The 26,355-nt window shown below is 46.8% G+C and overlaps 1 protein-coding gene across 1 annotated transcript in view; it reads right to left on the bottom strand.

Annotated features, from left to right (window-relative positions):
• Positions 1-24,414, bottom strand: part of LOC144145126 (uncharacterized) — a 41,915-nt gene extending 17,501 nt beyond the window's left edge. Inside the window, exons 1-7 of the mRNA XM_077676632.1 lie at positions 24,384-24,414; positions 20,599-20,689; positions 10,256-10,473; positions 5,665-5,721; positions 4,666-4,819; positions 3,148-3,170; positions 100-276 (exon numbers count right to left, since the gene is read on the bottom strand). Coding sequence (XP_077532758.1) covers positions 100-276; positions 3,148-3,170; positions 4,666-4,819; positions 5,665-5,721; positions 10,256-10,473; positions 20,599-20,689; positions 24,384-24,414 — 751 coding nt within the window. The remainder of the gene's footprint in view (positions 1-99; positions 277-3,147; positions 3,171-4,665; positions 4,820-5,664; positions 5,722-10,255; positions 10,474-20,598; positions 20,690-24,383) is intronic.
• Between the last annotated feature and the right edge of the window lie 1,941 nt (positions 24,415-26,355).

Genomic DNA, 26,355 nt, shown 5'->3' with positions numbered 1-26,355 from the left:
GAGAGAGAGAGAGAGAGAGAGAGAGAGAGAGAGAGAGAGAGAGAGAGAGAGAGAGAGAGAAATAATGGAACCACTGTAGTGCCTCGGGCGTGTGCTCACCAGCGCGTCCCTGGTCGGCGGCAGAGTTCGGCCGGACGAGCTGCGCCTGTAGGTCGAGCACGGTGTTCATGAAGACCAGGTGGCTGCACAGGTGTGCGGGGAAGTCTCCCTCGAAGGTGTCCGCGAACAGGCACAGCAGGGCACGGCCGCCGCCGCTGCTTCTGGCGTTGCCCTCCGCTGAGACAGAGGGGCACGATCGAGTGAGTGAGTGAGTGAGTGAGTGAGTGAGTGAGTGAGTGAGTGAGTGAGTGAGTGAGTGAGTGAGTGAGTGAGTAGGTGGAGTGAGTGAGTGGACTGAGTGAAGTGCATGAGTGAGTGAGTGAGTGAGTGAGTGAAGCTCTGAGTGAGTGAGTGAGTGAGTGAGTGAGTAGGTGGAGTGAGTGAATAAACTGGGGGAAGTGCGTGAGTGAGTAAGTGGGCTGAGTGAAGTGCGTGGACAGCATGAGTAAGTGGAGTGAGTGAAGTGCGTGAGTGAATGAGTGAGTGAGTGGGCTGAGTGAAGTGCGTGAGTGAGTGAGTGGACAGAGTGAGTGGTGTGAGTAAAGTGCGTGAGTGAGTAAGTGGACCGAGTGAAGTGAGTGAGTGAGTGAGTGAGTGAGTGAGTGAGTGAGTGAGTGAGTGAGTGAGTGAGTGAGTGAGTGAGTGAGTGAGTGAGTGAGTGAGTGAGTGAGTGAATAAACTGGGGGAAGTGCGTGAGTGAGTGAGTAAGTGGGCTGAGTGAAGTGCGTGGACAGCATGAGTAAGTGGAGTGAGTGAAGTGCGTGAGTGAATGAGTGAGTGAGGGGCTGAGTGAGGTGTGTGAGTGAGTGAGTGGACAGAGTGAGTGGTGTGAGTAAAGTGCGTGAGTGAGTAAGTGGACCGAGTGAAGTGAGTGAGTGAGTGGAGTGAGTGACTGATTGAGTGAATGGAGTGCCTGACTGAGTGAGTGGACTGAGTGAAATGAGTGAGTAAGTGAGTGAGTGAGTGAGATTATGTCCCGTGATTTCAACCTTTGGGCACTCATATTGATGCCGACATTTTTGGCACTTGGCATCTGATATTCATGCTAACCTTGTTAGCCTTATTTACATGGCAGTTCATTGATTCCGGAACACTCTTCATTGATTCCGTAAACAAAGTACATACGCGATTTATGCCCATTTAGAACGCACGTTTTAGATCAACTCTACATTTCGACATAATAATTCAAAAATAATAATTCATAAGAAGAACAAGCATAGTTAGCAGGTCATAATTTTAACCTTTTTTCGAGTTTTAGGGTCCGATATTTGTTTAAAAACAAGAGAAGTGTGTACGTGTGTGTGTGTGGGGGGGGGGGGGGGGCGCACAGCCTTTAAAATTGACAACCAGTTTAGAACAAACGCCTAACTCGGAACAAATTTCTTCAAAGGGAAATTTGACATACACACGGAAGATCGGTACCAAGTTCAAGTGGCTGTTAAATCTGATCAGTCATTAGAAAATAACCTCATTTCTAAAATATTTATAATTGAATATTGTGGGAATTGCGGAGCTGCGCCATCTTTGCTATCCCTCTCGGCCCGCCGCGGAGGCGAGAGGGGTGGTACCTCTCTCTCCGCGGTCGCGCGCTTCCCCCTCCGGGAGGATGCCCGTGAGAGCGAGGGGGCGCGGCCGACCCCTTCACGTGACAGGTTTGCCCGGGAAGCTCCGGCGGCCTGGTCCGAGGCGGGCGACGGAGGTACGGCCTCTTTGGACACGAACCATCGTCGGGAGCGGCCGTAAGTACGACTCGCTCCTTTTTGGCCTTCCTTTGTCCGCCCTCGCGCCTGTCTCTCCCGCCCTGGCTAAGGCGGGTGAGTGAGGTGTAGAAGGTGGTCGGCGGTGTAGAACGACGCGCCCGACGTCTCCTTTATTGCATTGCAATAAACGTCGGAGTGGGCGAATTCTGTGTCCTGTGTTCCTTGCTGTTCGCTGCCGATACGCCAAGGTGGTGATCCGCGGCGGTGTTCAGTGGAGCTAGCCTTGCGGCCGGATCTCGAGGATCGAGCTAGGCCGCCGTCAGAACCCTGGTCCCCACAATATGGACAAACAGCTGTTACGGAACACAAAAACGCCCAGGACACCTAAGCGCTTGTAATGACTTGTGAATGGGAAATCGCTAATGTTCAATTGAACGCGGCTGAGTGCTCGTTTCAGTTTTGCGCTGCGACTGATGTTTCCGTGGTTTACTGCGAGGAATTTGTAGTGTACTGGCATGGATGGCCACCTTACGCTACTGCCAAGATGCGTCTGGTTACGCTTGGTCCCCGTTTTTAATTTCTCTCTACACCGCCTCGGGGTTAACGGACGCACGCTCAGCCAAGCGTAGTTTACGTTTTTGTTTTAACGAACGCGACGATATCGATGAAAGCACTTGGCCCGTCCGTTTTCTGAAGCTACTGCAAGACGTTGAAGCGTTAGAGGCGATACGCTGAATAAACACGAGGACATAAGGTCACGTATAAGCCCGAACCCGCCTGTATATATACGCTAGCATCCTCTCCGTACTATCTTCCTCTCAAGAAAAGAATTCCTACGCAAGAACTTACTCCACCCTAAACCGGTCGTTTATTACAATTTTCTGTGCACCCTGTGCAGCTTCCGGGCTCCCCCACTGGCACATTCAGCAGCTGACGCACAGCGCGTCCGGCGGTCCTGAGCATTGCCTAGTGCGCTTTCTTGCTCGAGCGGCATTCTTTCCCTCTGACTTTCACGGACAGGCTTCGCACTCCGACAGAAGTGCATAGGCGATTTTACGAGGTGAGGCACCCGACGCTTTCGCGCTAATGAGAGAGTATACATGGCGGTGTTGACAGGTCATGATATGAGACTGCGTCTTTTGGCCCAGTGCGGCCCAAATCGAACGCTGCGCATCCAACGCGCTCGTTAACGACGGGTGCTGGTCCTAGGGGGTTGTGCACTTGTATGAATTTCTGGGAAGTTACGCGTGCTTTACTGCTGCTTCAGTTTGGCTCGGCTGGAGTGAAACAATCAAGTGTATAGTCCTTCTCGTGGCTATAAGAAAAGCTGCATTCGAAACGGCATCGCCCAGGCTCGTGTTGAAGCCGTACCTGCAGAAGGCAGACGCACAGATTTGGAAGCATTTCCTGTTCTGCGCACGGTGTCAGCGGCGTCCGTGCGGCGCTTGGTGGGAGCTGCATGCAGACATGACCATTGAGATCAACACATTTTCATAATCTGCGCCAACACGAATTTAAAAATTATCCACGGACATCAAAATTGAATTTCGCTAAATTTGAATATTGTATTTGCGCGCAATGGAGGATAAGAGCGATGTAGTAAGGGTGAGCGAGTTACAACACCCCGAAATCACCTTCTTAAGTTGCACTTTACGTTTGAATACGCCTCTTTGGGCGTATTCAATTTGGCATACAAATTGTACTTGGAAATTGGAACTTGGAATACAAAGTGATTTTATTTTGCAGTGCTTCGTAACTGACACAGTAGCTTGAAATATGTTGTTTTCAGTTGCTGTAATCGATTACAGCCGAATAGTGAATCGTGTTGCGACAGACGCAAGCACTGAAGACTTGCTATTCCTCAAAAAGAATAAGCTATCGTCTGAGTTTCGTAGCAAGTAAGTATACACCTAAACACGACGACGCTTAAATCAAAACTGGAGTGGATTTATTTATTTATTTATTTATTTATTTATTTACTCTCAAGGCCCGAGGCCAGTGGGTACACAATGCATACAAATAAAAAATTCTTCCCGTAGGGGAACCCTGAGTAGTATGCGAAGCAGCCATGAGGTCGACTCAAGTTCCCATCAATTTTCAGTTCGATCGCGGCGTTGCGGGGGGAGAATGAGGGGAGCAGCTACAGTGGCGCCCCGAGCGGAGTATGCAGCGGCTACCGTCGCCTCTCCAACCCTAAGCTGCTTCGCTTTATCGTGCGCGGAGCCGCAGGTGTTGCCGTTCGTTGCGCAATCCCGGAGAGGGGAGGAGTCGGTGTTGGGAGGAGCTTCGGAGAGGAGAGGAGGAGAGGGGAGGAGGAATGCCTCGCATACTACTCAGGGTTCGCCTACAGGAAAGTAACGACGGTGGTTGAACGCGAAGCTATCTCGTGATGAATTTTTTGGTTGGCTAAATCCCTAGGGGCATCCTGCCACAATCATCAGCAGCGGTGCCTGGCCAAGCATGCGCAGTGGGGGTGTGGACGCCGCACAACGGCTCCCACACAACGGCGTAGGGAACAGGCTCGACCATAAGCTGCTTCGCATCTAATAAAAATAACACGTCGCCTGATAGGGGGTAAACCAAGGGCTACTTACAAATGAGGAAGTGAGAGCAACTTTAAAAAAAAATCCTAATTCGGTATGTCAACAATGTCGCGAGGGAGGCGATGCTAACATACCGGCGTGTTTGGCAGGATGCGCAGATGCAATTCCTACTTTATGACGATGGTCAATGCTAGTGATACCTAAGCCGGCGGTGATATTATTCTATCCTAAAGTTATGCGCTGTCACAGTAAATTTTGTGCAATTGACATGGCCGATACACTCTCCTGCGAAGGGAAGGGGGTAACAATAGCGTTATTTTGACAAGGCTTTATTTTCAATGACGCTTTTATTGGATAGTCTGTAGCCTGACTGAGCGAATGGCTGCGTACCCAAGGTCGTAGCAGGACTGCCAGTCGCCATCGGCCTTGGCCGGTCCTGTTCCAACGAGCCGGGGTCGCCGTAGTAGTCGTCGGCCCCTGAAAGTCCGCATGGTAGTTCAGATCATGCAAACAGACAAGCACTGTGCTATACTGAGGCTATGGTTTACTAGCACGGTGTTGCTTTCGGTGCATCACCTGGATGAAAAGGCGGAGAGGGGACAGCTGTGGGCGGCTTCAGAAGAAGCGGACAATCATCCGACGCCATGTGCAATCACCTAATTATGAGTCAGTTCACATGTATAGACAGTTAAAATTCATTCGTGCAGTTTTGGACTCATTTTCTCGACACACAGCATGATATAGCCTTTAATTCTTTCCGTAGCGCGAAAAAAAAGAAAAATGTACAAAATTTACCGAAAAATGTTTTTCGCTCAATTTGTTGAGGTTTTTTTTTCGGTGAATAAAACGGCACCATTATTTCGATTAATTAAAGTTAATTTATTTCTCTAATTGGGAATAAAAGATTGCTCTAAGCTGGCTTAACATGGCACCATTATTTCGATGAAATAACGTTCCTGTGTTTATTTACGTAAAAAAAGATTGCTCAAAAATTGCTTCACCGCATGGACGCAGTGTCCTGCAAAAAAGCATCGTCAGGGTTTTTTTTTTTTTTTTTTTGCAAGACAAGTGTATAACGGATAAAACCGCTGAAATACACGTGTGTCGTGGATAAAACCGGTTCAAAATAAATTAAAATGATAAACATGATAAACATGACTAACATGATAAATAAACTAACATATTTCGGCGTATAGCTTGCCTGCGGTAGCGCATAAGCGCTTGTTTTAGCGTGGACAAGCCTAGCTCGCCTTAGGTGGGAGCGGTACAACCCGTATGGATGAGCTCAGCTCATCTACGGTAGGCGGAGTTCTACTACTTACCACTAGTCTCTGGCTGTTGTATATCGGGCTTCTCGTAATACCCAACTTGTTGTATGTCTGGAAGAAGGAAGAAGAGGCGATACAAACGTAAAGGTAGAATGCTGTAATCCATAGAATACGTACGATGCAAAGGCAAACCCTTTGTGCGGAGCCATGCGGAACTGGGGGAAATCTAGATATGCCTAGATAATGCCGGCGGGACTTTATATTTTCTACGTTCGTTCGGCACTAAGAACTCGGCAACTTTCTGTACAAGCACCGAATCTTGTCGTGCCGACAACATTCGGGGCCGGAACAGAAGTCGGTACATATAGGGGAAGGCCTTATATGTATCATTGGATGGACACCTTGCGGTGCCCCTGCGTCGACAAGAATGGTAAAAAAACCCAAGGAAGGCCAGAAAAGAACCAAAGCATGCCAATTTCGTATAAAAGATGATTAATGGTTAACAAAGCACATATTGATTGATTAGGGATTTATAGTAATGATTAGGAAGTTTAATTACGATATACTAAGATAATTGAAGGTGAACTAAAACTAATTAATTTATCGTAGTCTACTTTACCCGGTCCTAATTAATCGTATCCCATCTTAATCCATCTTAAGGATTGATTGTCATTGGTACTAATGGTTAGGGTGAATTAATTCATCCTAATAAACATAGCATGTTTATTCCATCTTAATCCACGTTACTAGTTATTACTATCAAACATATTTCAATCATTATTTATTTTGTTAATAATCCATCATCTCTAATCCCCGGCTGGTATGCTTTGGTTCGCTTCCAAGTTGATGACTTGATGATTGATTAGTGATTGGCATTAATGACTAGTAAAGTAAGGTTAAGGTGAATCAAGATGGGTTAAGGTGAATTAAGGTGGTGTGGTATTAGGAATTAAGGTGTACGATTAAGGTTGATTGATGTGGATTAAATACGGTAAAATAGCGTGGTTGCTGTGCCGACAGGTGCACGCGCATAAAAGGTACTCGTCACAATAGCTAGTACGTCAGGTTTTCGCCGTAAAAGCACGTAAGCAGACTTAAGTGTACAGAGAAATTTGTGGCGCTGAGAAATTTTCTGTGTTTTGATTTTTGCACTGATGCATGCTTGGTGCCGTTTTCTTTTTTCTTTTTTTTTTGTAGTCGTCGTTGCTCCCATTTGTGCAGTCTGTGCTTACCGTCATTAAGTGACAAGGGTCCTGAAAAAAAAAGAACAACGTCCATTACCTCACCGATTGCATGATGGCGTACGCATAGCAAGCTCTTCAGCACGAGGAAGAGAAACTTTTACTAATATGAGGAGCACGTTTGCAGCCTTAAACCTCTGCTACATTGGCCGGGAAGGCTTGCATCTTTCGCGGGTGGGCTGAGCGAAGAAGAAACGTAACTGCGCACGCGTGAAAACCCAAGCTGAGGGATCGTGTCCGTCGTCCTGAGACACCGCAGGTGATCGTGAGTAATGTTGTCTGCAGTGGCATTAGAGTGGTCCTCAATGGTGTTTTTTTTTTAGCAGCAGCAGTAACAGCATGCCAGCTGCTGGTTGCAGTGAAAAGCTGCGCAATTATCTATATTACGGACTCAAGAAGAAAAGGCTGGTACCGTATTTGTTACCTTTTTTTATGCTGCGTCTTGCTTGCTCTCCCACAGTTAAATTTTAACACAAATATGCTTCAGCAAAACTTATGCGTTGTGTCACCGTGCTAGTGCTGCTTCCTCCCGCGTGACTTTTGTTGAACGAAAGAACTTGTACCATGTACAAGCTGCGGACAAAATAAGTGCATACGGAAGCCAAAATGCCGCATTAATTGTATGTGGTTTTTCCCACGCGTGGAGCCCCTCGCATTCCTCGAACTGATCGCTGCTTCCTCACACCGCTGAGCTCTGCGGCCTTTTGTACTAAACAGGCGTCGTCGCCAGCGCGAACCGTCAGTTTAGAGAACCTGTGTGGAAGGTTGAACGACTTAATATTGCACAATTATAAAACGTGCGACCACAGTCTCCTAGATTATCTCTTCGCGATTTATCATTTAGCGGAGTTTAAAGGGGCGGTGAAGGCAAATATACAAGTTTGATTTATTAAACAGACTACCGATAACAAAGACACCAGTTTCAGCGCAAACTTCAGACACGTAATAGAAAATTTAAGGAAACCACGAAGCAGTGGCGACTCCCCAGCCACTTTCCAGCGATTTCTCAATGACGTCACAGTAGTATCTTGTTTGGGCTGCTGGCGGCCGCCGGCCTAATTTAGCGGCCGAATTATTCTCTTGGCAACACTGAAAACCGCCATGACCGTGCCCACGGTGTCTGCGAATGCGTCCGCATCTCGCAGAAAAAAAAAAAAAAAACAGGCCCCGGCTTCCGTCGTCTGCGGCGTTACCACCAGGCTCTCGGTCATGGCGTCAAAATAAGGTAGCGAATTCGGCGAGTTGGAGTGCGTTCTTGATGGTCAGCACAGACGAAAACCGGACAAGAAGAGTAAGGACACAGCGCTTGAGTCGTCCTAACTCTTCTTGTCCGGTTTTCGTCTGCGCTGACCATTATGGATGGCGTCAAAGTCAACAGATATGAATAATAGCAGTAGCATTGTGTGGTGATGCTCTATTTGCCCTAGAGCACTCCAAATCCCAGCTGAAGAACGGAGTCGCGGTTGCTCCGTGTTCACAGCGCAGTTGCCTGCGAACGCGGAGATCGACATGCCCATGTGCGCCCGCACCTCGCTCACGGCAGAGTCGTTCAGTACAAAAGCCAAATACTAATGCTTCCGAAGAGATCTTTAATACTCACGAGCACGTCGGTTGAGATACGGCAGCAGCGTAGCAGTGCGCGCTAACGTCGGTGCGCGCGTTGTGATGATGATGATGATGATGATTAGAGGTCCTCCCTTTGTATTGGGACGTCGGTTGTTACCAACCGACCTGCCTGTGTCATTCTACTTATTTTCCCTACCCTCAACTAATCTAATGAATTAGCCGCCCCCCCCCCCACCCCCGGTTTTAAACTCCCATCGCTTCCCCCCTTTTTTGTCCTTGCACACCTGTTTACCCCCCCTTCTGTTATAAATTCTATTTCGGTATATTACTCTTCCTACGTCCCACTCTGTTCCCTAGTTTTCTTCCACTACCACTCCAGCCGCCTGTTCGTCGCCTCTATGGTTCTGAAGTTGATGCTCCACCTCACACCAAATCCCAAAGCCTCCGTCAACGTCGCTTCCGCATCGCCTCGTCGCGCTCGTATCTCTGTGCAGTCTATGACAATATGCTCTACGGTCTCCCGCAGCATACTCCCAGATATCGCTAGTCTCCCAGTTAGCTTAGAGCCACTAAATTATCTGGTGGCTCTAAGTTAGCTGGGAAATTAGCGACAAATTATCTGGTGGCTCTAAGTTAGCTGGGAAATTAGCGACATCTATCGGCAAGCGACCCAAAGAGATAGCGCTCGCCCACAGATGATCAATCAGTGGCCGATACCAAAACACGGCAGCTGGCAACCAGCTGACCTGTGCTGACGACTTCACTCGTGTCTTGCGACAGGTAGGTTGTAGGACGCTGCGCGAAACAGTACTTAACGTCGAGGTAATGCTTTTGAGCACGTTGGGATGCCTTATGCGTGCGCTGCCATTACCCGAGCCAGCTTGTCCTCGTTTGTAAGGTGACACACGTGGTTCCGGCATGCACGCCATGCCAGTGAATACAACCTATAGATAATTAAGCTATCGCCAAGAAACATGACAGGGCGATTGCAGTAGGGCATCTATAGTTCCGTTTGATTGTATCACTGGAATGCGTACATGTTTTTAGTTCTGGCCCATATTACACCCCTCTTGCTCATTATACGTCACTGCAGCGCGAAATTTGAAAGGTGTTCAATACTTATTGCGTTCCTTATCTGTTAAAAAAAAAAGAAAGAAACGTCTTGTGTGGCTGGATCAAAGCAGAGTGAGTTACCGAAGGCTGGTTTGTCAAAGTGAGCAAAGTTTTATTTTTTCTTCATGGCCCGTTTTGCGTACGCCGGACCTCTCCTCAAAAACAAAGGCCTGGTCGTGTATGAAGTGTTGTTGATTTGAACCACAAAGAAGCGGGCCTTCTTTTCGGTTCGCAGACGATCATTTTTCAGTACTTGTGCTTGATACTTCCAGAGTCCTTCAAGGACTCTGATACTTCTTAAGGAAGCCCGGCAAAAACGGAAACCTCGTATATACGAAGAGTAGATTGCACCCAAAGCCCAAAGGCGTCCCTTTGCTATCTGAAACTTCGTCGAAGTGGCGGAGATAATTAAACACGATGCAGAGCAGTGGCGTAAGCAGGACTTTGCTTCGGAGGGGGGGGGGGGGCACAAAAAACGGATAAAATAATGATAAAAATTAACAAATAATACTAACAAAAACAAACAAAAGTAATGAATAATAACACAAAACACAAAAACAAGACCCAAAAACAAAAAATGGCTTGTGGTTGATCCACCCTTGAGAATCACCCCGCCCCAAAAATTTCGGGAGGTAAGGTCTCGAAACAATCGGACAAATGCAGAGCGGACGAATCGGTGACGCCTGCACCTAGGAGGAGGCCAAGCGGGAGGATCACCGGCGTACCGTTGAAGATGCCGTACTTGTTGATGGCCGTGAGCGTGAGAAGAATGAGCATTCCCTGGAAGACGGCCGCCGCGGCCACCACGGTCTGGTTGCTGGTGCACGGCCACGAGAGGCGCGCCCGCTGGACACCGACCGGCTCCTGCTGCTGCTGCTCGCCGCCGCCTCTCTTCTCCGAGCCCGACGCACGCACAGTCTTCGTCGGCGCGTCCTCCGAGGCCCTGTGTTGGCCAGAGGTACCGAGCCGCGATGCCGGTCACCGATTCATGGAGTCTAATCAGTTCGCTTCAACAAAAAATTGCCGAAGCTTGCACTAAGTCGCACAAGGCTTGGACCACAGCGAAGATGGAGGATTTCTTTCTGTAAGCACTGAACGACACGCCACCACGCATTCAATTAGGTTTGAAATTGTTTATTTACATGTTCAGTTGTCGCTAGTCATTTCATATCCATCTATATCGTCGCCTTCCTCATGCATGACTGGTGGGCCCGGATCGTGTTGTCCGCAGGGTTTCACATTGCTCCCAGAGTGGAACGCGTCAGCACGCGCTAGAACCGGTGGCAACCGGCTTCGCGAACTGGGCGTCTGTAGCGCCAGCTGTCTCGTGCTCCCCGCTTGAGGCTCCAACGCACGGGAACTGTTTTATTGGCATTTTTTTGTGAGCGCCACGCGCAAGCCTGGACGACTCCGGGCGCTCCTCGTGAGGCGCGTGCTCCCGCGCGCGGTACACGGCGGCAGTTTTTCCTATCGTTTACCTGATTTGACTCCTATATTTGAAGCTGAGTTTTTTGCAATAGTTATGGCCTTAAAAAATTACCTCCACAATATTTAAACGTTGCTGTTATTTCTGATTCCCTGTCGGTTTGTACCGCGCTAATATCTCCAAAAAATTCATTACTTATCCGTACCTTCAGCCGCCTTGTGCCTCCCCATTTACGCGACATCCGGCTCATCTGGGTCCCAGGGCACAGGGGCCTATGGCTCAATGAAACGGCTGACTCTTTGGCCGGTTCAGCTTTAGATGGCCCTACGGTGGACCTCAGCCCTACCTCATTTCTCCTGGCGCGAGCAAGGTTCCGCAGATATCTACGGCTAGGGATGACACAGGAAGGTACTATCACAGGCTTGGATGACTATGCCCATCTTGCTCACACTTGGAATGCGAGATTTTGCGAGTCCCGTCAGTGTGACGTCACTTTAACCAGCATCAGATGCAGAATACCGCAGCTTAATTTTTATTTGCATCGCGCTGGTCTCACCTCCTCCGGTCTTTGTGCTGCTTGCGGTGAAATTGAAACAATTGAACACTTTTTCCTGTACTGCCGCGGTTTTTCTTTCATTCGGAAATGGTATCTAGCCGCACCAATTCAACGTACTGGCCTTTCTCTGTCGATGCCGGTGCTTCTTTCGTTCGGGGGCCACATCCCTGGGGTTTTGTCATAGAGGGATTATTGCGGCCATTCACGCGTACATGTCAGAGACCAGACGCATGTCCTGCTAACCCGGTCAAAATTTTTTAGCCTTTTCTCCCAAAAATGACATCATTCCCTGATTCTTCTCTAGATCTATTATATAATTCGGTAACCGTTTCCACAATTCCTACAGGCTGATTATATAGGGCCATGAGGTGGGCGTTTTAGCCCCAAAAAGCCACCCCGTTTTTTGGCCAATCCCCCACGTGGGTATGTGCCACTAGAAGAGGAACAACAACAACAACAACAACTGTAACCCGGGGTTTTCCGACGACGCCGCACACAGTACGGCCAGCAACAGGAGCTCCGCTGCTGAAGAATTGCTTTCCCATTGAATCGGCTCTCTGTCTCTTGGGCTGCTAAAAGTTGGGCGTTAAAGGACAACTCTTGCCACGCGTATAGTTACCATAGGATACGCTTCTTGTACTGCAATACCCTTAATAGACTGCTGAAGACAGCCAAAAGAAGATTTTACGAAAATAAGATTGATCAGGCAGGCAACGACGTAAAACAGAAATGGAAAATAATTAACAATTTCCTTAACAATAACGCGAAGCACTCTCATGTATCGAAATTAATATCCTCCGACTTTGAGTACAATGACCCATTTGACATTGCAAATATATTTAATGAACAATTCTGTGAAGGCCAACTCCACACGCCACGAACTGAACCTCAACCATTACAACGACTTCCCCAGTCCTTTTTCATTTTCCCGACTACCCAGGATGAAATCACTGCCATAATAAAAGACATCAAAGTAAATAGTGCAGGCCTTGACTATATTTATCCCAGTACTATTAAATTAATGCCGTATGCCATAGGAACCCCCTTGCGCTATGTAATTAACTTGATGTTTTCAACCGGAGTATTTCTCCAACAGCTTAAAAAATCAAAAGTAATTCCGATCTTTAAAAAAAGGAAACAGAGAATGTGCTGCCAATTACCGTCCGATCTCCATCTTGTCATTCTTCAGAAAAGTTGTTGAAAAGTGTTTTGTAAATCGCTTGATGAAATATCTATCCAAATTTAACATCCTCTCATCAATATGGCTTTCGGGCTGGTTTGTCGACTGACTGCGCCGTGCTTTCTTTCACAGATAAAATTAAAACTGCAATAGACTCGGGATGCTATGCTGGCGCGTTATTTGTAGACCTTAGCAAAGCATTTGATTCCATTAATCACAGTGTCTTGTTAGCTAAACTCGAAGCCATAGATGTAGTTGGTCCAGCTCTAACCTTTATTAGTAGTTATTTGTCAAATAGGAAGCAGGCCGCATTTATATCTTACGTAACATCAAGTTTCAAAACCACAAATAAAGGCGTCCCACAAGGATCAATCCTCGGGCCAATCTTATTTTTAATCTACATCAATGATCTTCCCACCTGCCTTACTAGCTGTGAACCATTTCTTTATGCAGATGACACGACCATATTATCACAGTTGCCTCCGTTACGTCTAACCTCAGCAATGATTTCAACAATATTTTGCTTTGGTGTCGTAATAACTGTCTACACATTAATGCAACTAAGGCAACTTTTATGGTTTTCCATTCGCACCAAAAGCCACTCACCTGCAACCCAGTCGAACAATTATTCAATACCTATGGTTCAGGCGCGTAGCCAGGATTTTTGTTCGGGGGGGGCTAAGGTTGTTCTCCCCCCCCCCCCCCCCCTAAAGAAAAAAAGCGCGGTAGTTTGCAAGCGCCCTTGAAGGCTATGAAGATAAAATACATGTTTGGTTCATTAAAAAGTCTGCCTTGTCCCGACAACAATAATACCAGTTTTATCGCAAACTTCAAAGGAATATTCGATATATTAAATTAAACGTTTGAAGCAATGGCGAATCCCCGCCCACTTTCCGGCGGCGATTTCACTGTGACAGTTCAGGATCTTGTTTGTACGATTGGCGCCCAACGACTTAAGTCACCGCCAAGGAAAATGATTGCGCGATTGTAGAGGGGCCTCCATTGATCTTATCATTTGAATTCAAACGTGCAGTTAACACACTCATAACTACGTTTTAGTGCCCGCCTATATATATACCACTCCTGCCGATATTACTTCACTGCGGCGCTAATTTGAAGATTTTCGACATTTGTTGCATTGCTTCGGCTGAAAAAACGCCTGTGATTGGAATGGAGCTGTGCGAGTTACCAAAGGCTAGTTGCTATTCAATTGAACAAGGTTGTATTTTGTCTTTAAAAGGCCCTTTAAGGTTCTCTCATGATATTGGTGTTTATTATGATTGTATTTGTGCCAGCTGAAGTTGTAAACTGGGTGGAAATCCGCAGACCGCGTGATACAAATCTCTGCCCGTGATACGGGACCAAGGAGGTTAACCTCCTTGTACGGGACGCACATTGCACGCACGGGAACCTTGTGCAGGCATTGCATTAAACGGCCATAGTTTCATGCAATTACTTGCTCTATTTCAACGTGTGGAGTATGATGAGTGTGACATCCACAATAAAATGACGTAGACCGTAAGAATTAGATTTTTTATTTAGTTGTTTTTGTTCACAATGCAAAACAAATTTTTTTGCATTCAACGCCCGTACAGTAGCGGCCAGTGTAAGGCCAATGGAGCTCGTTCTGTGCAGTATACATGGAATCTATGCGCTTGCGTTATGTGTAGCGCAGGTCTCACCTTTAAAAAAACGAGAGGCTATGAATTATGCATACAAGAAGCGTCATATATCTCGCAATTATAATTTTAACAAATATCAACCTTAAGCACACAGACATCACGCGCAATAACAGCGCTGTTAAGGGCGAAAATTACACGAACATGGCAGGATTAGTCCACACGCAAAGCGGAATAATTCAGCCATCGGTATTTGTTAAGTCATGCCAGTTTAAATTTGCGCTTCTGTTTTGAGTCTCAACGCAGTCCATTTCGTAGCTTCTATCAGGTCTCCGGGCGCACATGAGAAGCTTGTGCTTTGTAACATAATGAATCTGGTTTGCATTTCGGCACAGCCCAAATGTAGAGTCTGCTGTAATGAGTTTGGTGTTCTCAAATAGTTGCATTATTACCTGTCAATTTTTCAATGATTCGTGCATGAATGCCCTATAGTCTGCCTGAAGGGGCGTACTATCCAGTAACTTTTCTGGAGCAGCCACCCCATTTAGTTACCACTCCCAGATGAGGTAGAGCAAGTCACTGCAAAGTTCACTATTCGATGCTGTATCGAACTTTATATTTAGCAAGAAAAAATAGTAACGCGCGCAAAGACGACGATGTATGAATATACTTTGCGGTGAGGCATGTTCTGTGCAATCTGAGCAAAATATTGCCGTTTTGAATTTTGTCGTGAGATCTGAGGAAAGAGTTATAATGCGGTCCTACCATTTTGGTTTCAAACTTTAATGAAAGGACATACTTTTGTAGCTGACGCGTGCACTGCCATTTTTCAGCGGAGTACACACTGCCGGTTTTAAAGATAAACGATAAAAAGTATCAGTGCGTGAGCATGGGCGGCTTTGGAATGTATAGGGCGCACTTGAGTTTTGCAGTTTTCGTTAGAGACGCGGGAAATGGAAATTATGTTGGGAATCTCCTTGGTCCACCAGAAAATGGAGGATTGGGAAGCTGTGCATGCAGAGCCAGCATGACCTTCGGGCATGGTGCGATGCCCGAAAAAAGTCAGCATTTTGTTTTTCGGAGTGCACCAAGAAAACATGCGTATTGGCATGGCCCCGCATACAGAAAGCCCAAAGTCTACCATGCTTCAGCATGAAGCGGACAGTAATGACACAGTTAAACTATTTCCTCGGTTGACAGCGACCGTGATGTTGAAACGGAAGCATGGTTTCAGGCTACGACAGGATAGATTGGCTAAAAATTGCAAAGTTGTTTACCGTGATAATTCCTCGGTAATTTCGGTTACTTGAGAAATGCTGACGATTGCTCAAAATGTCCTTCATGCAACATTTTAAAATGTATACGTAGCAGTTGTGGATTCAGGAAGAAAGACAACAGCGCGCACCCGTATGTAGGGGGGCGGGGGGTGGAGGGGAGGACGAGGGCGGAGGTGTGCTGGTGCTCTTGAGAGGGCCTGCGGTCTGTAGCCCGTTTATTTAATTAGGGAATTCTGTTGTCTTGCACGACCGATCGAGCCTTGAAAGAACGATACTCCTGCGTCCACAGAACTTCAAAGAAGGCCAGGAAGAGTTAAAGGAAAATTCTACCAGAAAGGCACGTTCGTTTCTTCGCCACCAGTAAGAAGGTCATTCACTTGCGCTGTGCACGCTGCTATGGGTTTAAAATTGGGTGTAGCAGTGGATTCAGGCGTAGATATGAAACGCGGTAACAAAAGTCCCGATAACGCGCACACAATGCGACAGCGGCTACCTCACATGAAGTTTCGTCCTAGTAAAAGCAAACTATTAAAACTGCAGCCAAAACAAATATATTTTTAACTCTTCATGTACTCATACTAACGCTGTCCCGATACACTCTGAGTAACCCTCTCCAACTTCGTGCATAATAAAATATTTAGGCGTTTACAGGGGTTGAATATATGTTTTCCCTCATTAAAAATCACGTATCCGCTCCACCGTGGGCGCTTTCAACGACCAATTCAAACGTAAATACTGCATTTGAAATAAAACGAGATACACGTTTCTAGGTCGCAGACGCAATGTACTGTGGCATCGTGTAAATATAAGGAAATGATTATTTAAATATCAAAGAATGCATAACTGATCTGCACTACACAACTTAACGTACAATGCAACCTCCATCGCCAAAAGACATCAGTGATCATGCAAGGATTAATCACCGGAAGAAAATGACTTACAATTCGAGGCCTCTTTTGGGTGTTGGCACTTGGAACATGAGCTTCTCAAAACCAGGGGCGTGTTTCAGGCCCCTGAATATACACTGCTCTGGCAGCCGCCGTCCAGGGAAAAAGCGGCCGTGGACGCAATGGAGGGGCTTTAGTTGTGATCAAGGTAGAATATGGCCATCTGATCGTTGTTAGTGTCGCGACGCCGTCTGCCTGTGTCAGGGCTGGTGACCGTCGTGCCTTCACATTTAGGATAAAGTCTGGGACTAGCTCGGGGAGCCCCAGCGCGCCTTTTTTGTCGACCCGCTGTTCTCCAGATTCCTAGGTTAGGGGAGAATACCGCCGAACAAAGCTGCTTAATCGCAGGGGTGAAATTGATTGTCGCAACATCGCCGTCGGAAGGGGACACTCAGTGCGCGCAATTTTGAGCCCACTCCAACAATACCCTCCCGGCCTCGACAGAAACGTGAAAAAGGAAGAATGAAGGGCTGACGCGAGGAAGAGGGGCATACCTTGCTTTGTGTCTCATTCGCAAAGTCCCTCTGCCCGCGCACGACATTCATCCAGCTAAACTGCATGTTTCATTCATTACGTAGCCCCATGGCATTCTTCAGTTACCTTGCACGAGTCTTGAATGTGTGCCCACTGCCGCTTGATCTCCCCCTTTCTAGGAGATGAAGCAGCCGTGGTCATGAGCCACCGCCGCTTGTACATTGTTCTGCTGTTCGACTGTTCCCTTTCGGGCCTGTTCCCTTTCGGGCCTGCATCGTACCAGTCTTGAACCATCAATGGCCGGCGTTAATCTCCTCTGCTGAGAACGACTCAGCCGGCCAATTATTCTCTGTGTTGCCACATGCCTCGCACAAAGGGACACAACGCATGCCTTTGGCGTCCCGTGCGCTGAGCTTACCCGAAGGCGTCGTGGCTTTTGGGGCTGCCCCTTCGCGATCATGACTCATCGGTTCGCACCCCTCAGGCGCATCGTTTTCTCACGGCCGGACTCGACTCCCTTTCCGCAGCGCGGAAAGAGTCGAGTCCAGCCGTGGTTTTGTGTAAACACCCTTGGGTAGGGCAGACATTGAGTCTTGAATGCTTCTATGAGTGGCACTTTCGAAGGATATGCAGCTTTGTTCACAGGCGACGTACCAGGCATACAGGCAGCACGGCGACGGCCGGAAAAATTTCGGGGGGGGCTGAAGCCCGGTCAGCCCCCCCCCTGGCTACGCCACTGCTATGGTTAACCAATGTTCATTCCTGGGTGTTGTTCTCGATACAAATTTGGAGTACACTGACCATATTCCATGTGAAACGGAAAGCTGCCTTCGGCATTCGCATCCTCTTAAAGGCCCGCCCATTCTTTAAAACTCCCCCAATAATCTCACTTTACTTTGCTTTTGTTCACAGTCATTTCTTGTACTGCGCCACATCTTGGGGCAATACATACCCGACCCACTTAATTCCTTTACAACATCTGCAGAACCAAGCTATTCAAATCATCACTTTCAGTCCATACCGGACTAACGCTTCATTGTTACTTACAGTATATTGTATATTCACGGTCTCAAATCTCGTGAAATTCAGCCACCTTGTTTACCTGTTCAAATCTGTGTATGACCTGTGTTCATTTAGCATATTCAACCGCGATTCACTAAAAAATTTGAATTCCACCAGGTTCGCTTCGACTGTCAACCTACTTCAACCTAAAATACGCACCAATTATGGCAAGCTGAATACTACTTTTGTGGCTGTAAATAACTGGAATTCTCTCCCGACAGAAACAAAACAATCACTATTTTTACCAAGCTTTAAGAACAATCTCCGTGCATATTTACTCAACCTGAATGAATAATTTGCTTAGCTGGTTGGATCCTATGTTTTACGCTGTATTTGTCATTGCACTCCTGACCTGTTTATTACTTTACTTTTTTTGCGACATTGTTTTCAACGATCTTTGTTAAATTTCTGCGGAACTCCTTGAACCAAAATAACATTAGAACGAATGGCATTATATTTTTGCGTGTAGCAGCGAATTAATGGCATTAAAAGTTAAGGCATTAAGTACTTAATGCCATTTTTCGTGTACGTGTACTTGCAGAATTGAATTTTTCATTTTCTATCTGTAATAGGAGGTTCTTCTTCTTCTTCTTCTTCTTCTTCTTCTTCTTCTTCTTCTTCTTCTTCTTCTTCTTCTCGGCATACATTCACCTTGTGACAGCCGGAGATTGTAACATCTGAGATTGTAACCCGTGCGAAAATAGTTAATGAATACGTCGCCAATTAGGGCGCCACCATGGCCTCCGAAATCACACCGCGCGCTATGGGCATAGGTGGTCACTGAGGCCGTGGCGCCACAGATGAGCTTTTTTTTCACTTGTAGGTGGCGATAGTTGGCGGGACGACGATGATGATCAAAGACGAGACAACGAAGCAACCGACCGCGAAATGTTGAACAAGTGGCCTTAGAACGTCCCATGTTAAAACTAAAGAGCATCAACTAATTTGTTGGTACCCCTATTAACTTCATAAGCAGTGCATAAGAGTTATGTAGACATTAAAAAAGTTGGCTGATGATTACAATCATAGAGTGTCGTACTAATATATACTAGAGCGAAATCTGGCTCCACTGTCTAGGGGAGCCGCGCTTCGGCGAGCGTTCCGTCATGTACCGGGCGGGCATGTTCCAATTGTCCTTGGCATGGCACATGAACAGGCTGAAAAGTTGGCTCTGGCTGCAAAAAAGCAACGATATTACTGTAGAAGTTTCATCAAATTTGTTTTGTTGTTATAGAATTTAACCTCCAGAAGAATAATTTGTCAGTGATTATGTAGAAGCTTCTACCTCTACGCCACCGCTGAAGGGCCTTTGCCCTGCAGTGGGTGTAGGTAGGCTGGTGATGATGATGTAGAAGCTTCAGGCACGATGAACAAGAAAAAATGTTACCCTTTTTCGTTGATTTTGGCTCCGAGACAAAAAAGGAGCCATATGGCTAGCTAAGCCAAGTAGGCGATGAACATCGCTAGCGGCAATGGCGCCGCCCACGGCGGCCCGCGACTTGGAGTGACAGATTTCCCTTTAGTATATATTAGTATTAAACTCCACGATTACAATATTATCTAATTCAAAATTTGAGCGCAGCACGAGCTGCAGTGTTATGGGCGACAACGCATAACTGTTGCGGATCAGGATGTGATCGTGTTCAGCGAACACACGCCGGCGCGCGCTATTGGCGTTATCTCGCACCTAGTCGCCGCCGCTGAGCATGTCTCGCGCGGCTTCGGCGCACCGCCCTCCCCGCACACTTTCCCATACATTCCTCCCCCGCTTTCCCCCGCTTTTCTACCGCGTCTATGTTCGGTGCCCTCTTCGTTCGATCGTTTACGCCGAGGCCGACGGCGACGCGAAACCACAGGATCGGGCGCTTAAAGGAGTACTGACACGAAATTTTTATGTTACGTTTTTTTCGCTGCTATGCGTGCCTACCAGCCCACTAATCATAGAATGACAGATTAGACGGTCGAGCGCAGCGTAAACATTCATTTACGGCGTCGTTTATTCGTGCCAGTTTCGGTTTCGACAAAGAAACGCCGAGCGGCCGCCATGACAGCATGTATCACATGGCGTCACCATTCTTGCCGTATCGCTGGCTCTCTGGAAGCGCGCGCGAGCGAGCGCACGCGCGCGCCCAGACCGGCCGAGGTCTTCGCCGTCCCCACAGGCCCGGGCAGCATGACGTCAGTCCCAAAACCATGACGTGTACACACGCCCGAGCAGCGCGCGCCAACCACAGCCAGCGCGTCGGCTTCGTCACGGGAGCCCCGACGTCGACAGTTTGGGGCACGTAGCAGATGATGTCACGTCGACCCGCTCTGGGCTTTCTCGTGCGGGCGAAGATTAAAACGGATTTTTTAAATATGTTTCGCTGAACGGTTGCTGTTGAAACTTGCTGGGAGATATCTCCTGATAAAAAGGAAGCGTTTTACATAGTTATCTCAGCTTTGAAATTTCGTGTCAGTACTCCTTTAAGAGCTGCGCTCTAAAAGCGTGCGAGAGAACGATAGACAAGGGCACGCCTTCTCTCACAAATTTTGGTCGCTGTCATCCAAGCCGAGGCTGATTATGCTGCTGTCTCCGTCGAAGACTCCAAACCCGGATGTGTTCTCCTCGGGCTCTCCTGTAGGCAGCAAAGGTACAAAGTGAAGGAAAACATCGCCCAATGCCCAGTTTTTTTAACCATTTGCGAAGTCATTTTTACTCTCTCAATTAATTTGGGAAGTATTCACTAGGAAAGACCGGGCACTTGGATAAAAATCGAGAGCTGACCCAAAATGCAGTAAGGGCACGGTTACTTCAAATTTTGAGGGGGTTCAAGTAAATTGAAAATTTGTAAGGATTCCAGCCAACGCGAATCGAAGAAAAATCGTCGTACTCAGCATAGAAAAATCCGGTAACCGTCAGGAACTGCAGCCTTTTACCATGCAGACGAATAAAACGGGCAACTTATACTTGCAGCACATATACAGTGTATACATATACAGGGTGAGGTGCTGGGAGTGTCCTGTATTCCTAGAAGTAGCATGCTCACCACCAGTCTAAACTCCAGCGAACAGATGTTACGGGAACCATATTGGCCTTTTGTTCTACACAGAAGCAGAGGTTAACGGTTTTCATTGCCTTAACATATGATGTGGGTGGTTGAACGGACGTGCGCTATGTGTTGCATTTTCTCGTTTGCACGCCTACTGCAATTGGCTTTTCACCAAATAGGTATATCGGAGAGTTAGTGTTTTCCTTCTCGTGTGTCAAAGCAGCGCACATCATTGCACTGCCAAGGTGCTTCTCCAAGACCACAACCCGTCTCCCCTTCGATAAGGCTCCATGTCCGGGATGGGGCCCTTCACTAACGGGTTTGGCAACAATAAATGAGCCTATTTAGAACTTTTTAAATTGATCTTTCATTTGTGCTCAGACTTTGCACTATGGTCGCAATTTACAACAGAATGTGTTTACATCAAATTATGTCAAGCCCCCCTCCTCCTTTTTAACACAAAAGTGTTTTATTCCCGGACACACGAAGATTTCGCTGACGTCATATCCGTCACGTAAGTGACGCCTGTACAACGAAGCAAGTGGCCTGTAAAGGTTGCACCCCTGCACACACAGTCTTCTTGCGGGGAAGCAACCTTTAGTACTAATGAGTACTAATAACTTCAGGTTAAGGGAAAGCGAAACACAGCTATAATGAAGCATAGAGCCCTGTGGGGGTATAACAAATATGAAGTAGTAAGAGGAATGTGGAAAGGAGTAATGGTTCCGGGTCTCACGTTTGCGAATGCTGTACTCTGCTTAAAATCAGACGTCCTATCAGGGCTTGAAGTAAACCAGAGAACGGTAGAACGTTTGGCCTTAGGCGCGCATGGAAAAACAACTAACGAAGCAGTCCAGGGAGATATGGGCTCGGCGTCGTTTGAAGTTAGAGAAGCTCAGAGTAAAATATGCTTTGAGATGAGGTTGAGGGAAATGGATCAACGAAGGTGGGCAGCTAAGGTTTTTAGGTTCCTATACTTGAAAAGCGTGGACACGCAGTGGCTAAGGAAGACTAGAAGGCTAACGATGAAATACGGAAAGAACAGTGGAGAATCCAAAACAGCCAAGGTAACCAAAAAAGAGGCAAGGCAGATTAAAACGAATAAATGGAGGGAAAAAATGGAAGCTAAAACGTCGTTAGAGATGTTCAGGGCTGAGAAATTGAACATCAGAAAGGAAAATTTCTACGATAATTCCCAGGGCAGTGCGTTGCTTTTTGAGGCTAGAGCAGGTTGCCTGCGAACTAAGAGTTTTGTAGGGAAGTATTCACAAAATGATGGGGTATGCGTGGTCTGCGGAAAAGAAACAGAAACTATGCGGCACATAGTGTTAGAATGTGAGGGTATCCATCCAAATCTACATGAAGGGAATATTGGGCTTCCAGAAGCCCTAGGATTTAAGGGTATCACAGGGGAAGTTAACTTCAAGGCTGTTGAGGGGACGAAAAGAAGATTAGAAGGCTGGTGGACGAAAAGCAGAGAGGGGAATATTGCCTAGGACCGTTACCACCTGTAACAGGAAAAAAAAAGTATTTCGTGCCTAATAAGCTTTAGTGCCTTCCCTAAGCAGCGCTAGTTTTAAACCAAGAGTGTACAAACATGGTTATACTAGTCCTTTTTGGATGCTTTTTGGTAAGATGACATGTCATCACCCCGCTTCAAAGGGGAAACCAATAGCAATCATCATCATCATCATCGAGTACGTTATACTTAGGGTTGTTCGTTTTCGGGTTTTATATTTTAATACGAAAGCGTTTTATGCCGCGATACCCCAACATTTCACTGACGTCATATCCGTCACGGAAACGACGCCAGTACACATTTGCCGAAGCGACCCGCCGGCAGGACGTCGCTCGCCAAGCACACCCATAAGACAGCCGCCGACCCGCAAATCATGCTCAGCTGCAGATTTCGTTGCACAGTTCACTTTCGTGTTTTACTAATTCCTATGACAGAGGAATCAACCACAGTTTTTTTTTCATCGTTACTTTTCACCTCCAGGTAGTGTTTGCTTCTGTAATTTATACCTCTACACAGGATAGATGCCATACTGTGCGATAAGAAGCGGGCAGATATAGAGGAAAACAAGGGGAACAGACTGGCGCAAATTGCGGACGGGGCCAAAATAATAGCGGGCGTGTTGTACATAAATCATCATAGTAATCATTCACGAAAAAGGTGCACATATCTGTCCACCGCATTTGTACCCTACCCATGATGCCTTAGGTGCCGCTCGTAAAGAATGATCGCTATCTTGTTAAACGTATCTTTTGGATGTTCTGGGCTGCGCTGGCGTCCGCGTGTATGTTCTCGGCCATCGGTGGAAACCTCGGGTCCCGCGCCCCTGGTACCCCACATTGGCGCAGCCGACAGGCTGGAAGTAATATTTCTGATACTCTCTCACGCAATCTTGAGAAACTTGCAGTGACATCAGGCGCAGATGAGACAGTAGCTCTCGCTGAAAGCATAGTACCTATATAAACAACAACTTCAGTATCTACAACATCTGATCGTGCTTTGAAAAGAGTAATTCTATATACAGAATAAAGAAAAGAAAAGGCGACGAAGGATTCCTTAGACAAAACTCATTGTACTTATGTGAGAATTAGATGACAGTCGTTGTCGAGATGAGCGGATTGCGCCACGTAGTATCTTTAGACACCGAATGCTAAGACGGGAGACCACAAAAAATAATGTTTGAGGGAGGTAAACAGTTACACGCTAAGAAATATGGCGCTTCAGTGCAGCTGTATGCAGACCAGTCGACGTTGAAACTAACGGTAATGGTAAGAGCGGCGGATTCCATTTGGCGCTTGGTGACTTTTTTGAAGTACTAGCACCCTGGTACTAGAGTAAAGAATGAGGCTGCTGTGCTGGAAGGTTAGTCTTCACCGACACAAAACAGAGAGATAGACGTGAAACACGCAGGCGCTGCCACGTTTCTCACACGAGCGACACCATGTCTCTCGTTTTGTTCCAGCTGCGCGTTCCGAACCGTTATGAACACGCTCCAGACGCCATATTGGTATTCACCATGTTCTATGTGTCGATTCTACATGCACACCAAATTATGCTAAGCTGCACATTCGAAATACCTGCAATCACAGTATTAAAAGCAACGTTCGGCATTGTTTCAACCAACTAAGCCGCTTCAAGTTATCGGGATCCCAGTGCACGCGTGCGGAAAGTGATGTACTTCATGCGGGAAAAGCGTTTGATGGGACTGGTGTGAGTCGACGGATGGTCAGGACAAGACGCGTTAATTTCAGTATCACTCCTCACCGGTGCTATCGTCCGTAGTGCTCGAGGACATGGTCCGCTTCGGCATTCCACCACGGAGCAACAACGAGTGCAGAGGTGCGCCGGCAATGAACGATCTTCGGAGCAGGTGCCGCTTCTTCTTCTTTGGGCAACGGTGGCGTTAATTGATGATGATGATGATTCTGATGATGATGATATTGATGCCCTCAAAGTTTTTGGACGTACCCGCAAGGGGGGATTGGCCAGGGCTAACTCACTTGTTGAAATTCGTGGGGACCTCAAAATACGCATTCATTTCCGGAAAGACCATAGGCCGTAAAATGAAACTTTGTTATGATTAAATCCCGAATTACAGATGGTGCACGCATGTAAGTCATTCTCGTCTTCTTCAGAACCACAACGCCCGTGAGACCTGCAGTAAGTTTGCATCCACAGTGGCTGACTGAAAAAAAAAAAAACTCACAATGACGTTAATGATACGCTTGTCCTCTTGGGGTTTCCTTGTTTATTTTGTTTCTTTTTTGTTTTTGTTTTTTGTTTTCGCGAGAGATTGGCCTACGGAATAAGGGTCCTCGCAAGCAGATCATTGCCTCCGTTTTACGCGGTAAGTTAAGTGAGACAAGTGAGACGTGCTAAAGATATGGGGGTCCCACAAGGTGTATACGTATACCCCTGTGCCCCAGAGGTCCTGCCCACTTGCGGTGCGAAGTGCTCTGCGCGCTTCACTGGCCTCGATCGCAGGCAATGAACTACAGTGGACTCGCCATAATTAAAACTCGCAGGGACCCCAGGATTTTGTTTGAGTTATCAGAAGCTCTCATATACATGACTCGGGGCAACATACGAACTTGCGTTGTAACTTGTAATAAAACATTCACATATATCTAATATTACAACCTCCAGACAAAATATTGAAGTGCTATTCCCACATAGAAAAAAAAATGTGGTTGATTCCTCTGTCATAGGAATCGGTAAAACACGAAAGTGAAATGTGCAGCGAAATCTGCAGCTGAGCATGAATTGCAGGTCGGCGGCTGTCTTGTGGGTGTGCTTGGCGAGCGGCGTCCTGTTGGCGAGTCGCTTCGGCAAAGGTGTACTGGCGTCATTTCCGCGACGGATATGACGTCGGTGAAATCTTGGTGTATCCCGCCATAAAAGACTTTCATGTTAAAATATAAAACCCGAAAACGAACAACCCTAAGTGTAACGTACTCGATGATGATGATGATGATGATTACTATTGGTTTCCCCTTTGAAGCGGGGCGATGACATGTCATCTTACCAAAAGGACTAATACAACCATGTTTTACACTCTTGGTTTAATACTAGCGCTGCTTAGGGCAGGCACTAAAGCTTATTAGGCCTGAAATACTTTTTTTCCCCTTTTACAGGTGGTAACTGTCCTAGGCAATATTCCCCTCTCTGCTTTTCGTCCACCAGCCTTCTAATCTTCTTTTCGTCCCCTCGACAGCTGATGATGATGATGATGATGATTTCTATTGGTTTCCCCTTTGTATCGGGGTGATGACATGTCATCTTACCAAAAACGACTAATATACCTATGTTTTACACTTTTGGTTCAATACTAGCGCTGCTTAGGGCAGGCACAAAAAGCTTATTAGGCACGAAATACTTGTTTTTTTTCTGGTACAGGTGGTAACTGTCCTAGGCAATATTCCCCTCTCTGCTTTTCGTCCACCAGCATTCTAATCTTCTTTTCGTCCCCTCGACAGCCTTGAAGTTAACTTCCTCTGTGATACCTTTAAATCCTAGGGCTTCTGACAGCCCAATATTCCCTTCATGTAGATTTGGATGGATACCCTCACATTCTAGCACGATGTGCCGCATAGTTTCTGTTTCTTTTCCGCAGACCACGCATACCCCATCATTTTGTGAATACTTCCCCACAAAACTCTTAGTTCGCAGGCAACCTGCTCTAGCCTCAAAAAGCAAAGCACTGCCCTGGGAATTATCGTAGAAATTTTCCTTTCTG

Source organism: Haemaphysalis longicornis, unplaced genomic scaffold, assembly GCF_048455015.1.
Source record: "Haemaphysalis longicornis isolate Haplotype H1 unplaced genomic scaffold, Haemaphysalis longicornis Haplotype H1 scaffold_7, whole genome shotgun sequence".
Taxonomy (NCBI): domain Eukaryota; kingdom Metazoa; phylum Arthropoda; class Arachnida; order Ixodida; family Ixodidae; genus Haemaphysalis; species Haemaphysalis longicornis.
This window is presented reverse-complemented; position numbering and strand designations above follow the sequence as displayed.